Source organism: Salvelinus namaycush, chromosome 9 (assembly GCF_016432855.1).
Source record: "Salvelinus namaycush isolate Seneca chromosome 9, SaNama_1.0, whole genome shotgun sequence".
Classification (NCBI taxonomy): Eukaryota; Metazoa; Chordata; class Actinopteri; order Salmoniformes; family Salmonidae; genus Salvelinus; species Salvelinus namaycush.
This window is the reverse complement of record NC_052315.1, coordinates 44,397,924-44,409,003: the sequence shown is the minus strand read 5'-3', so window position 1 is coordinate 44,409,003 and position 11,080 is coordinate 44,397,924. Positions and strand designations below refer to the sequence as shown.

Below are 11,080 nucleotides of genomic sequence, written 5' to 3'. Positions count from 1 at the left end.
CTGCAAAATATGAGCTACTTTGAAAAACTACCCTGTAAAATGTAATCGATGTACTTGACAAGAAAGTCATCTGTTGCTATTAAAACATTTAGCAATATTTAATATTACCTGATCACATCTGATAAATGAGACCATAGTTCTACGCCTTTATGCTCAAATATTGATGCATTGTACAACGGGCAGGTCCGCATTCCAACCGGTGTCTATTCCACTTTGTTCCATCAAACTGCACAATCCACTGTCTAATCACATCAGCCCAGACAGACAATTTATAAACTTGATCTCCACAGTAAAATGCATCTAGAAATTATCTCCAATTTATTTTAGACTTGGAGTCGCGATAATATGTTGTGTGGTCCTCCCACTATGACTCGGGAAAACATGCGGGTAATTAAGCTAATAAATGATGATTAACTTCACAGGGTGGTGAAAGTGCACGGTGATCTTGATGCTCCTTTCAAATGAATATCGAGGGTCTTATTCTGGTGACATGATGATCGATGCTTTACTGCCGTTTGACAAAGAAAACTATTATCGCTTTTATCCATAATAATCCCATAATGTAGACTAGCCTACCAGCACAGTTAACCTGTACTGTATCTGCAAACTGTTGGCTAGAGCGCACGTGCCAAGACCAGAGTAGGCACATTTGCTATTCAACACAACCGTTTTTGTGACACAACTATCGGTAGAGTTGAAAATGCCATGGAAACAGGTTGAACTTTAGATTTGTATTCGGTACACGAAAATTTCAGCGAAAAAGTAAATGTTGTGTGTATTGCGTCATCACGCACTTATTTTTACTGGTGGGAAAACGTGTATATTTTAGAATATTCGCATGAAAATATGTCGCCAATTGGATGGAAACATAGCTAGTGACAAGGACAAGTGTGACATTTAGAGTCGTCTATACAACACAACTAGTTTTTAGTGAAAATGTATGTTTAGACTTTGGACGCCTACGCGCATCCGTGTACGCGCATGTCTATAGCTTTGGAGAAGAGGAGAGCAGAGTGCAGTCACTGCTGTGGTTGGAACTGAACAACAAGTATGTTGGGCTCATTCGTTCTGCTGTGGATATGCATTTGCCTCCTCTTCTTCTTCTTGAAGGTTAATAGACCCCCAAACTTTCCTCCTGGTCCACAACCCATTCCAATATTTGGGAATCTGCTGCATCTGAGCTTGGGGAATCCTATGAAAGACCTGGAGAAGGTAAGCCTAGTATAAAACTCTATTATGCTATTTTAACTCTCCTGAAGAATCAATAAGCATTACTTGGATGTGTCAGGTTAAATTACTAATTCATTTTTGCAATATGAACATAACATCTATTAAATAATTGTATCAAAGCAACCTTTGTACGTATGTCTATAATTGCGTAATAAGTGGTGCTCTGTATGCTGTTTATGTTTCCTTTAATCTTAAATCCATACTTTGATGGCCTTGGTATGACAGAGAACTGATTTTCTAATCACAGTTTTACTCAATTCAACAATTTCATTGACAAAATAGCCTTTAAAGGTGCAACTTCAACACTATGCAACTTTAATATTCTTAAAGGATTAGTTCACTTTTTTTAAACCAAATCTACATTTTTAATGTAAATGGCATGTCATAGACTTTTTTTTACAGTTATTTTATTTATTTTATTTGACCTTTATTTTACTAGGCAAGTCAGTTAAGAAAAAATTATTATTTACAATGACGGCCTACCGGGGAACAGTGGGTTAACTGCCTTGTTCAGGGGCAGAACGACAGATTTTTACCTTGTCAGCTCGGGGATTCGATCCAGCAACCTTTCGGTTACTGGCCCAACACTCTAACCACTAGGTTACCTGCTGCCCCAAAGGGTCTCTAGAAGAGTCCAGAGACTTTTTTTTTGCGATTTCACTTCCACATTGCTCGTTCTGCAGTATGGGAGTTTTGGAAAACATAAACAAAGGCTCCAAAACCATCCAAATACGTCCTTTTAGAAATGACAAACCTCTCAGTATAGTGATGCAGGTCTTTAGATGTGGTACACATGAAATTGTGTAATTCCGAACTTTATCAATTTTCACGACTTGAGCGGTTTCCCCCTACCAGCTGTGCTGCCCTGGTTACACGGAGAAGCAGCTAAGTTGCACAAATGGAATATAACTTTACGGATAATGTTTGGAATTACACAGTTCATGTTTTCCTGTAGCTCCCATACTGCAGAATGAGCAATGATGAAAGTTTATTGGGGTTGGGGATAGTTTCTCAAAACCAAATGAAATTACTAAAAAAGTGTCTGGACCATTCCGTAACATGCCATTTACATAAAAAAAATAAGATTTGGTTTAAAAATAGTGAACAAATCCTTTAATATGTCCCATTCCGTAGTTGGCGAAGCGCTATGGGAATGTTTTCAGTCTTTATATTGGTGGAAGGCCAGCTGTGATTCTCAATGGGCTTGAATCTATGAAGGAGGCCCTGGTTACCAGGGCTGCAGATTTTGCAGGAAGACCCCAAGACCTTATGGTCAACCACGTCACAGAAGGAAAAGGTAATATTATCAAAAAATACAGTACAGGACATAATCAATATCAACAAGAAAACATTTGAATCTATTACTATGAAGAGCTCTATTCTGAAGAAACCTTTTCTTTCTATTCCATTTTTTTGCCCTTAAGAACATAACTATAGGCCTCCCGGGTGGCGCAGTGGTCTAGGGCACTGCATCGCAGCGCTAGCTGTGCCACCAGAGATTCTGGGTTCGCGCCCAGGCTCTGTCGCAGCCGGCCGCGACCGGGAGGTCCGTGGGGCGACGCACAATTGGCCTAGCGTCGTCCGGGTTAGGGAGGGTTTGGCCGGTAGGGATATCCTTGATCCCATCGCGCACCAGCGACTCCTGTGGCGGGCCGGGCGCAGTGCGCGCTAGCCAAGGTCGCCAGGTGCACAGTGTTTCCTCCGACACATTGGTGCGGTTGGATGCGCACTGTGTTAAGAAGCAGTGCGGCTAGGTTGGGTTGTGTTTCGGAGGACTCATGGCTTTCGACCTTTCGACCTTACGGAGTTGTAGAGATGAGACAAGATAGTAATTACTAACAATTGGATACCACGAAATTGAGGGGGGAAAATGGGGGGGGAAAAATAAAATAAAACATAACTATAATTTGATTGATATGTCAAAAAATACTTACCTATTGTAATAAACTATCCCAGGTGTCATTCTTGTGGACTATGGCTCCAGCTGGAAAGAGCATCGTCGCTTCGCCCTAATGACCCTGAAAAACTTTGGTCTGGGGAAGCAGTCCATGGAGGAGAGGATTCTGGGGGAGATATCACACATCATTGCACCCTTGGCGAAAAGCGTTGGTATGAAAGTGGAACAAATAAAATTGTGTTTTGTTTTGTAGGAACATAGCCATTTAACAGATGTCCTTATACAGATTACCGTCTTGCTCAACGTTAAAGAGAACAAAGTATCTCTTATCAAAGTAATACTGTTATTTTTCCACAGGAAAATCAATGAACCCACAGGTTCTCTTCCACAATGCTGCATCCAATATCATCTGCCTTGTCCTCTTTGGGTCGCGTTATGACTATAACGATGAGTTTCTTAAGACCTTCGTGAAGCTCTACACTGAGAACGCAAAGATCGCCAATGGACCCTGGGCTATGGTATTATACATAATTACAGCTTTTTGGTAACTGTATACTTACAGTATACAATGTTAATTACATTGCTTCCTGTGAATCACACCTTTTGGTTTGAAAGCAGATATGGATGGTAGATCATAACGCAGGTTTCTTCTATTGACCCAGGTTTATAAAAAAATCAAAAAATGTCTCAACAAAAAAAATCACATTTTTACCATTCGACAATTATTCTTTTTTTTTTTTTTTTTTTAGGGGGTGAAATTCGACAGATTTTTATTTTGTCTAACTTTATTTATTGCAACAAATGATGATGGAAATTGTGTTTTTCTAATTCTAATTGCCAAATCATTTTGAAGGGAACACGGGGCACGTGCTGCTGTCACCGCGTAACTAAAGTTCCACTCCACATTTCATTCTAAATGCCTACACCTTGCGAAATCAATGTTTTCAACTATACAAATAACTTTTCTTTCAATAATGTCTCAATTGCTTCGCCTTGCTTTTCTGGTTGGCTGGCAAGATTCACCATCCAATTATTTCAGATCTACAGGAGTGCAAGTTTCACCATGGCACGGACCGTGGCAATACGTTGGCACATGAGAATTATTATACATACTGGCTTTCATGGGCTAACTGAGACATGAAATAGATAGGTGGGAGGTCTTACGGGCTATTGGCAATTTATTAATGTGCAATTTGCCTAACTGGGTAATGGAACTTCAAGCACTATATTTGTATTAGTTACTGTGTGTGTGTGTGTGTACAGATGAAGTTGGAAGTTTACATACACTTAGGTTGGTGTCATTAAAACTAGTTTTTCAACCACTCCACAAATTTCTTGTTAACAAATTATAGTTTTGTCAAGTCCGTTAGCACATCTACTTTGTGCATGACAAAAGTCATTTTTCCAACAATTGTTTACAGACAGATCATTTCACTTATAATTCACTGTATCACAATTCCAGTGGGTCAGAAGTTTACATACACTAAGTTGACTGTGCCTTTAAACAGCTTGGAAAATTCCAGAAAATGATGTCATGGCTTTAGAAGCTTCTGATAGGCTAATTGACATCATTTGAGTCAATTGGAGGTGTACCTGTGGATGTATTTCAAGGCCTACCTTCAGACTCAGTGCCTCTTTGCTTGACATCATGGGAAAATCAAAAGAAATCAGCCAAGACCTCAGAATAAAAATTGTAGACCTCCACAAGTCTGGTTCATCCTTGGGAGAAATTTCCAAATGCCTGAAGGTACCACATTAGTCTGTACAAACAATAGTATGCAAGTATAAACACCATAGAACCACGCAGCCGTCATACCGCTCAGGAAGGAGACGCGTTCTGTCTCCTAGAGATGAAGGTACTTTGATGCGAAAATTGCAAATCAATCCCAGAACAACAGCAAAGGACTTTGTGAAGATGCTGGAGGAAACAGGTACAAAAGTATCTATATCCACAGTAAAACGAGTAATATATCAACATAACCTGAAAGGCCGCTCAGCAAGGAAGAAGCAACTGCTCCTAAACCGCCATAAAAAAAGCCAGACTACAGTTCACATGGGGACAAAGATCATACTTTTTGGAGAAATGTCCTCTGGTCTGATGAAACAAAAATAGAACTGTTTGGCCATAATGAACATCGTTATGTCTGGAGGGAAAAGGGGGAGGCTTGCAAGTCGAAGAACACCATCCCAACTGTGAAGCATGGAGGTGGCAGCATCATGTTGCGGGGGTCCTTTGCTGCAGGAGGGACTGGTGCACTTCACAAAATAGATGGCATCATGAGGAATTAATATTATGTGGATATATTGAAGCAACATATCAAGACATCAGTCAGGAAGTTAAAGCTTGGTCGCAAATGGGTCTTCCAAATGGACAATGAACCCAAGCATACTTCCAAAGTTGTGGCAAAATGGCTTAAGGACAACAAAGTCAAGGTATTGGAGTGGCCATCACAAAGCCCTGACCTCAATCCCATAGAAAATTTGTGGGCAGAACTGAAAAAGCGTGCACGAGTAATTAGGCCTACAAACCTGACTCCATTACACCAGCTCTGTCAGGAGGAATGAGCCAAAATTCACCCAACATATTGTGGGAAGCTTGAGGAAGGCTACCCGAAACGTTTGACCCAAGTTAAACAATTTAAAGGCAATGCTACCAAATACTAATTGAGTGTATGTAAACTTCTGACCCACTGGGAATGTGATGAAAGAAATAAAAGCTGAAATAAATCATTCTCTCTACTATTATTCTGACATTTCACATTCTTAAAATAAAGTGGTGATCCTAACTGACCTAAAACGAGATTTTTACTGGTATTAAATGTCAGGAATTGTGAAAAACTGAGTTTAAATGTGTTTGGCTAAGAATATGTATGTATGTATGTATTTTAATTGTAAAAAAAAAAAATTGTGACGTCATTGCGTCCAGCTGTTTTCATTGACACAAGATAGTTAAATGGAAACGCACCCTAGCAGGCAATTGTCACATCCATTTTTTTATGCACACGTACTAAATGTCGACAAAAAAAAATCACTGGAAAAGTTAATGGAAGCATGGTTAATGGTTGGTGCAATAGTAGTTCTGACTCATTACTTGGTCTTTCTCCACAGCTTTACGACACAGTGCCCATGATCCGATACCTTCCCTTGCCATTCCAGAAGGCCTTTCAAAATGCTATTTGTTGCAAACAGATGTCTCTTGGACTCGTCACTCAGCATAAGGAAACCAGGATTCCTGGTGCGCCAAGGGACTTCATTGACTGCTACCTGGATGAACTAGACAAAGTGTGTTCATTTTGTTTATGGGAGGTTAAGTGCTTATATAAGAGGGTTTGACCACATCATCTATCATTATGACTAGGTTGTACAGTGCCTTCAAAATCATCACAGTTTTCGTCTGACACTGCTGTACTCTCCCCACCAGAGAGGAGATGATGGATCTTCTTTTTCAGAGGCCCAACTCATAATGTACGTCCTGGACTTGCACTTTGCTGGAACAGACACCACCTCCAACACACTGCTCACTGCTTTCCTCTACCTCATGACCCATCCAGAGATTCAGGGTCTGTTTGCTTTATCTTCTAATGCTGACATTCAGAAAGTGTCTTTCTACTAATACAGTTGTAGTAGTTGTAGATTATTCCTCAAAAAAAAGGTGTCAAGCAATTTTGATTAGCACTTTTGACTTAAGTCCTTTTTTTTTTTACAAAATCCTTCCCTTTGGTCTTCTCAGAGAGGTGTCAGCAGGAAATTGACACGGTTCTGGAGGGGAAAGAACACGCATCTTTTGACGACAGACACAGGATGCCTTACACTCAGGCAGTGACCCACGAGAGTCAGCGCATCGCTAGTACTGTCCCCCTCAGTGTGTTTCATAGCACCACCAGAGACACTGAGGTGATGGGCTACAGTATCCCGAAGGTGAGAAGCAGCAATACATCTAAAATGTCTTGTCTTCTCATTTCAAAATCTCTAACATAATGTTCCTTATTTCTTGTCCACTTGGATATGTCTCATCCTCTCTCTCCATGTCTTACTTGCAGGGCACTTTGATCATTCCAAACCTCACCTCTGTGCTGTCTGAAGAGGGTCAGTGGAAGTTCCCCCATGAGTTCAACCCCTTAAACTTCCTGAACGAGCAGGGCGAGTTTGAGAAGCCTGAGGCCTTCATGCCGTTCTCTGCAGGTGAGGGATAGAGCAAAACAAAGTGCATCACTGATGTTGTTGACATCATAATACATAAAGAGCTCATACCGTTTGTTGTTGTTGCAGGGCCGCGAATGTGTCTTGGAGAAGGACTCGCTCGCATGGAGCTCTTCTTGATCATGGTCACTCTGCTGCGACGCTTCAAGTTTGTCTGGCCTGAGGATGCAGGGGAACCTGACTACACCCCTGTGTTTGGTGTAACCCTGTCCCCCAAACCCTACAGACTGGGTGTAAGACTGAGAGGGAACTAGTTAGGAGGAAGCTATTCTAGACAGAGATCAAATAGGATTGGTGTAATATAATATGTAATATTGTAATTATTCTACTTAATTCAACTATCTATATGTATTTGTGCTTAACACATTTTTGTTTTTAATTTGTCACAATTTGCTTATGTGAATATGTTATATAGGACTCATTACACACACCATTGATGGGGGGATCTCTGATGTTAGTGTTCACTCTCTACATAAACAATATCGGTGATGAGATAAGAAAGCGTCAAATTCATTTATATGCTGATGACGCTGTCATGTACTCTATCGCTTCAACGGCTGACCAACCATTATCACTATTGGAGACAGATTTTAAAATATTACAAGGGTCTTTTATACAGCTGAAACTTGTTTTAAATGCAAAGAAAACACATTTTATGATTTTTAATAGGTTCAAAAAGTTGTTTGAAAATACACTTGCACTTACGAGCTTAGATGGTTCCTGAATTAATAGGGTCTCTGCATATTAATACTTAGGGATATGGTTGGATGATAAACTGTCTTTTAAAATGCATATTGACGAACTTTGTAAACGGCTAAAAATCAAGCTAGGCTTCCTCTATAGAAACAGGACATGTTTGTCCTCTACAAATAGAAGACAAATTGTGCAAGCTACTTATGTCTGTTATAGATTATGGGGATATTATCAAAATGCATGCTACAGCATCAACACTTAAATCGCTGGATGCTACTTATCATTGCGCACTTAGGTTTATTACGGGTGTTAGCTACAGAACTCACCACTGTGTTTTATATCAAAATGTGGGTTGGACTTTGCTGTCCATGAGACGAGAACAACATGCACATAGTGTTTGTCTATAAAGCACTTCTGAATAAACTACCTTCTTATCATCACTCATCAATATTAGAATTAGAATTCCTAAAACCAGGTCTCAAGCATGGATTACACTTGAGGCCCATGCGATTTCCACAGAGTTGGGTATGGCTGCCTTTTCCTGTTACGCTCCTTGCCTATGGAATAGCCTGCAGACTAAACTTAAACTTGAGACTCTTGTCCCCCTTGCCCATTTTAAACGTTTATTAGAGGATTTTATTTTTGTATTGCTTGTAACTGTTTCAGGTAATGCAAGTTCTTGTTCTGTTTGGGGAATAACATATGTGTAAATGTAATAATCTGCTACTGTATTTTTTTTGTGTTATCTGTGATCGTTTTGTTTGTCTTGTGTAATACAACTTGCCTAGTTAAAAGTACCTAGTTGCCTAGTTAAAAGTACAAAGTACAACTTGCCTAGTTAAATCAAGGTAAAATAAAAATTATTAAACTTGCTGTTACACATACAGTTAAAGTCGGCAGTTTACATACACCTTAGCCAAGTACATTTAAACTCAGTTTTTCACAATTCCTGACATTTAATCCTAGTAAAAATGCACTGTCTTAGGTCAGTTAGGATCACTTCATTTTAAGAATGTGAAATGTCGGAATAATAGTAGAGAGGATGATTTATTTCAGCTTTTATTTCTATCATCACATTCAGAAGATTACATACACTCAATTAGTATTTGGTAGCATTGCCTTTAAATTGTTTAACTTGGGTCAAACATTTCAGATATCCTTCCACAGGCTTCCCACAATATGTTGGGTGAATTTTGGCCCATTCCTCCTGACAGAGCTGGTGTAACTGAGTCAGGTTTGTAGGCCTTGCTCGCACACGCTTTTTCAGTTCTGCCCACACATTTTCTATAGGATTGAGGTCAGGGCTTTGTGATGGCCACTCCAGTACCTTGACTTTGTTGTCCTTTTTTTGTTTCATCAAACCAGAGAACATTTCTCCAAAAAGTACGATATTTGTGCCCATGTGCAGTTGCAAACCGTAGTCTGGCGGTTTTGGAGGAGTGGCTTCTTCCTTGCTGAGCGGCCTTTCAGGTTATGTCGATATAGGACTCGTTTTACTGTGGATATAGATACTTTTGTACACGTTTCCTCCAGGATCTTCACAAGGTCCTTTGCTGTTGCTCTGGGATTGATTTGCACTTTTCGCACCAAAGTACGTTCATCTCTAGGAGACAGAACGTGTCTCCTTCCTGAGCGGTATAATGGCTGCGTGGTTCTATGGTGTTTATACTTGCGTATTATTGTTTGTACAGATGAACGTGGTACCTTCAGGCGTTTGGAAATTGCTCCCAAGGATGAACCAGACTTGTGGAGGTCTACAATTTTTATTCTGAGGTCTTGGCTGATTTCTTTTGATTTTCCCATGATGTCAAGCAGAGGCACTGAGTTTGAAGGTCGGCCTTGAAATACATTTACAGTTACACCTCCAATTGACACAAATTATGTCAATTAGCCTATCAGAAGTTTCTAAAGCCATGACATCATTTTCTGGAATGTTCCAAGCTGTTTAAAAGGCACTGTCAACTTAGTGTATGTAAACTTCTGACCCACTGGAATTGTGATACAGTGAATTATAAGTGAAATAATCTGTCTGTAAACAATTGTTGTAAAAACTACTTGTGTCATGCACAAAGTAGATGTCCTAACCGACTTGCCAAAACTATAGTTGGTTAACAAGAAATTTGTGGAGTGGTTGAAAAACGAGTTTTAATGACTCCAACCTAAGTGTATGTAAACTTCCGACTTCAACTGTAGCTGCCAATAAGCCTAATAGATTTTTTTTATCAGACCTGTAAATATTAACATAATGACAATGTTGAAAGTAATTTAAAACATGACAATATCCAGACGTTGTTCTTCTGTGCGTGACGATAGGTGTTGAAACCTTAATACAGTTGAAAATGTGTAAATGTGTGACAAGGACCAAGTTATGCCTTTAATTCAAAACTGGATCAAAATGGCTGCTATTTAATTAGAATCAATTTGTGAAGATACAAATTTAATAAAACTATTTATAGAGCACATTTCTTACAGGAGATGCATTTCAAAGTGCTTAACAAATAAAATAAAAATGTGTGAAAATGCAATAGTCCTACGTTTTCTAAATGAGACAAATTAAAATACAATAACATTAAACATAAATCTAATGAATTCAAATAAATAAGATACATAGAATGAGAAAAAATAGATCACCTTTACTCCACTGTAAAGGAGCGCGTAACTGGCTGCAGGGAAGTTCGGCGCAGGAGAGCAGAAATGTGTAGCAAACGGAGCCCTTTATTGAGGCGAACAAAACACGGCACTCAGAAAACTAAACACACACAGGTTACAATAACCCGGCGCAAACCAGTCTGGAGTATACGTACCTTTACACATAATTCCACACACAGACATGGGGGGAAACAGAGGGTTATATGCAAGACGAGTAATGAGGGAATGCAAACCAGGTGTGCGGGAAAACAAGACAAAACAAATGGAAAATGAAAGGTGGATCGGCGATGGCTAGAAGACCGGTGACGTCGACCGCCGAACGCCACCCGAACAAGGAGAGGGACCGACCTCGGCGGAAGTCGTGACATCCACACACAGAGATGTGTACAAAGCTCTCCCTCGCCCTCCATT

General features: G+C 39.8%; 1 protein-coding gene across 1 annotated transcript; it reads left to right on the top strand.

The window, feature by feature from the left end:
• The first annotated feature begins 998 nt into the window (after window positions 1–998).
• LOC120054113 (cytochrome P450 2F2-like) lies at window positions 999–8,900 on the top strand. The gene is made up of 9 exons (XM_039001516.1): window positions 999–1,212; window positions 2,365–2,527; window positions 3,187–3,339; window positions 3,485–3,645; window positions 6,236–6,409; window positions 6,549–6,687; window positions 6,858–7,045; window positions 7,168–7,309; window positions 7,397–8,900. Exons 1-9 carry the CDS (start codon window positions 1,051–1,053, stop codon window positions 7,579–7,581), a joined length of 1,467 nt encoding a protein of 488 aa, XP_038857444.1. The 5' UTR covers window positions 999–1,050; the 3' UTR covers window positions 7,582–8,900.
• The last annotated feature ends 2,180 nt before the right edge of the window (window positions 8,901–11,080 follow it).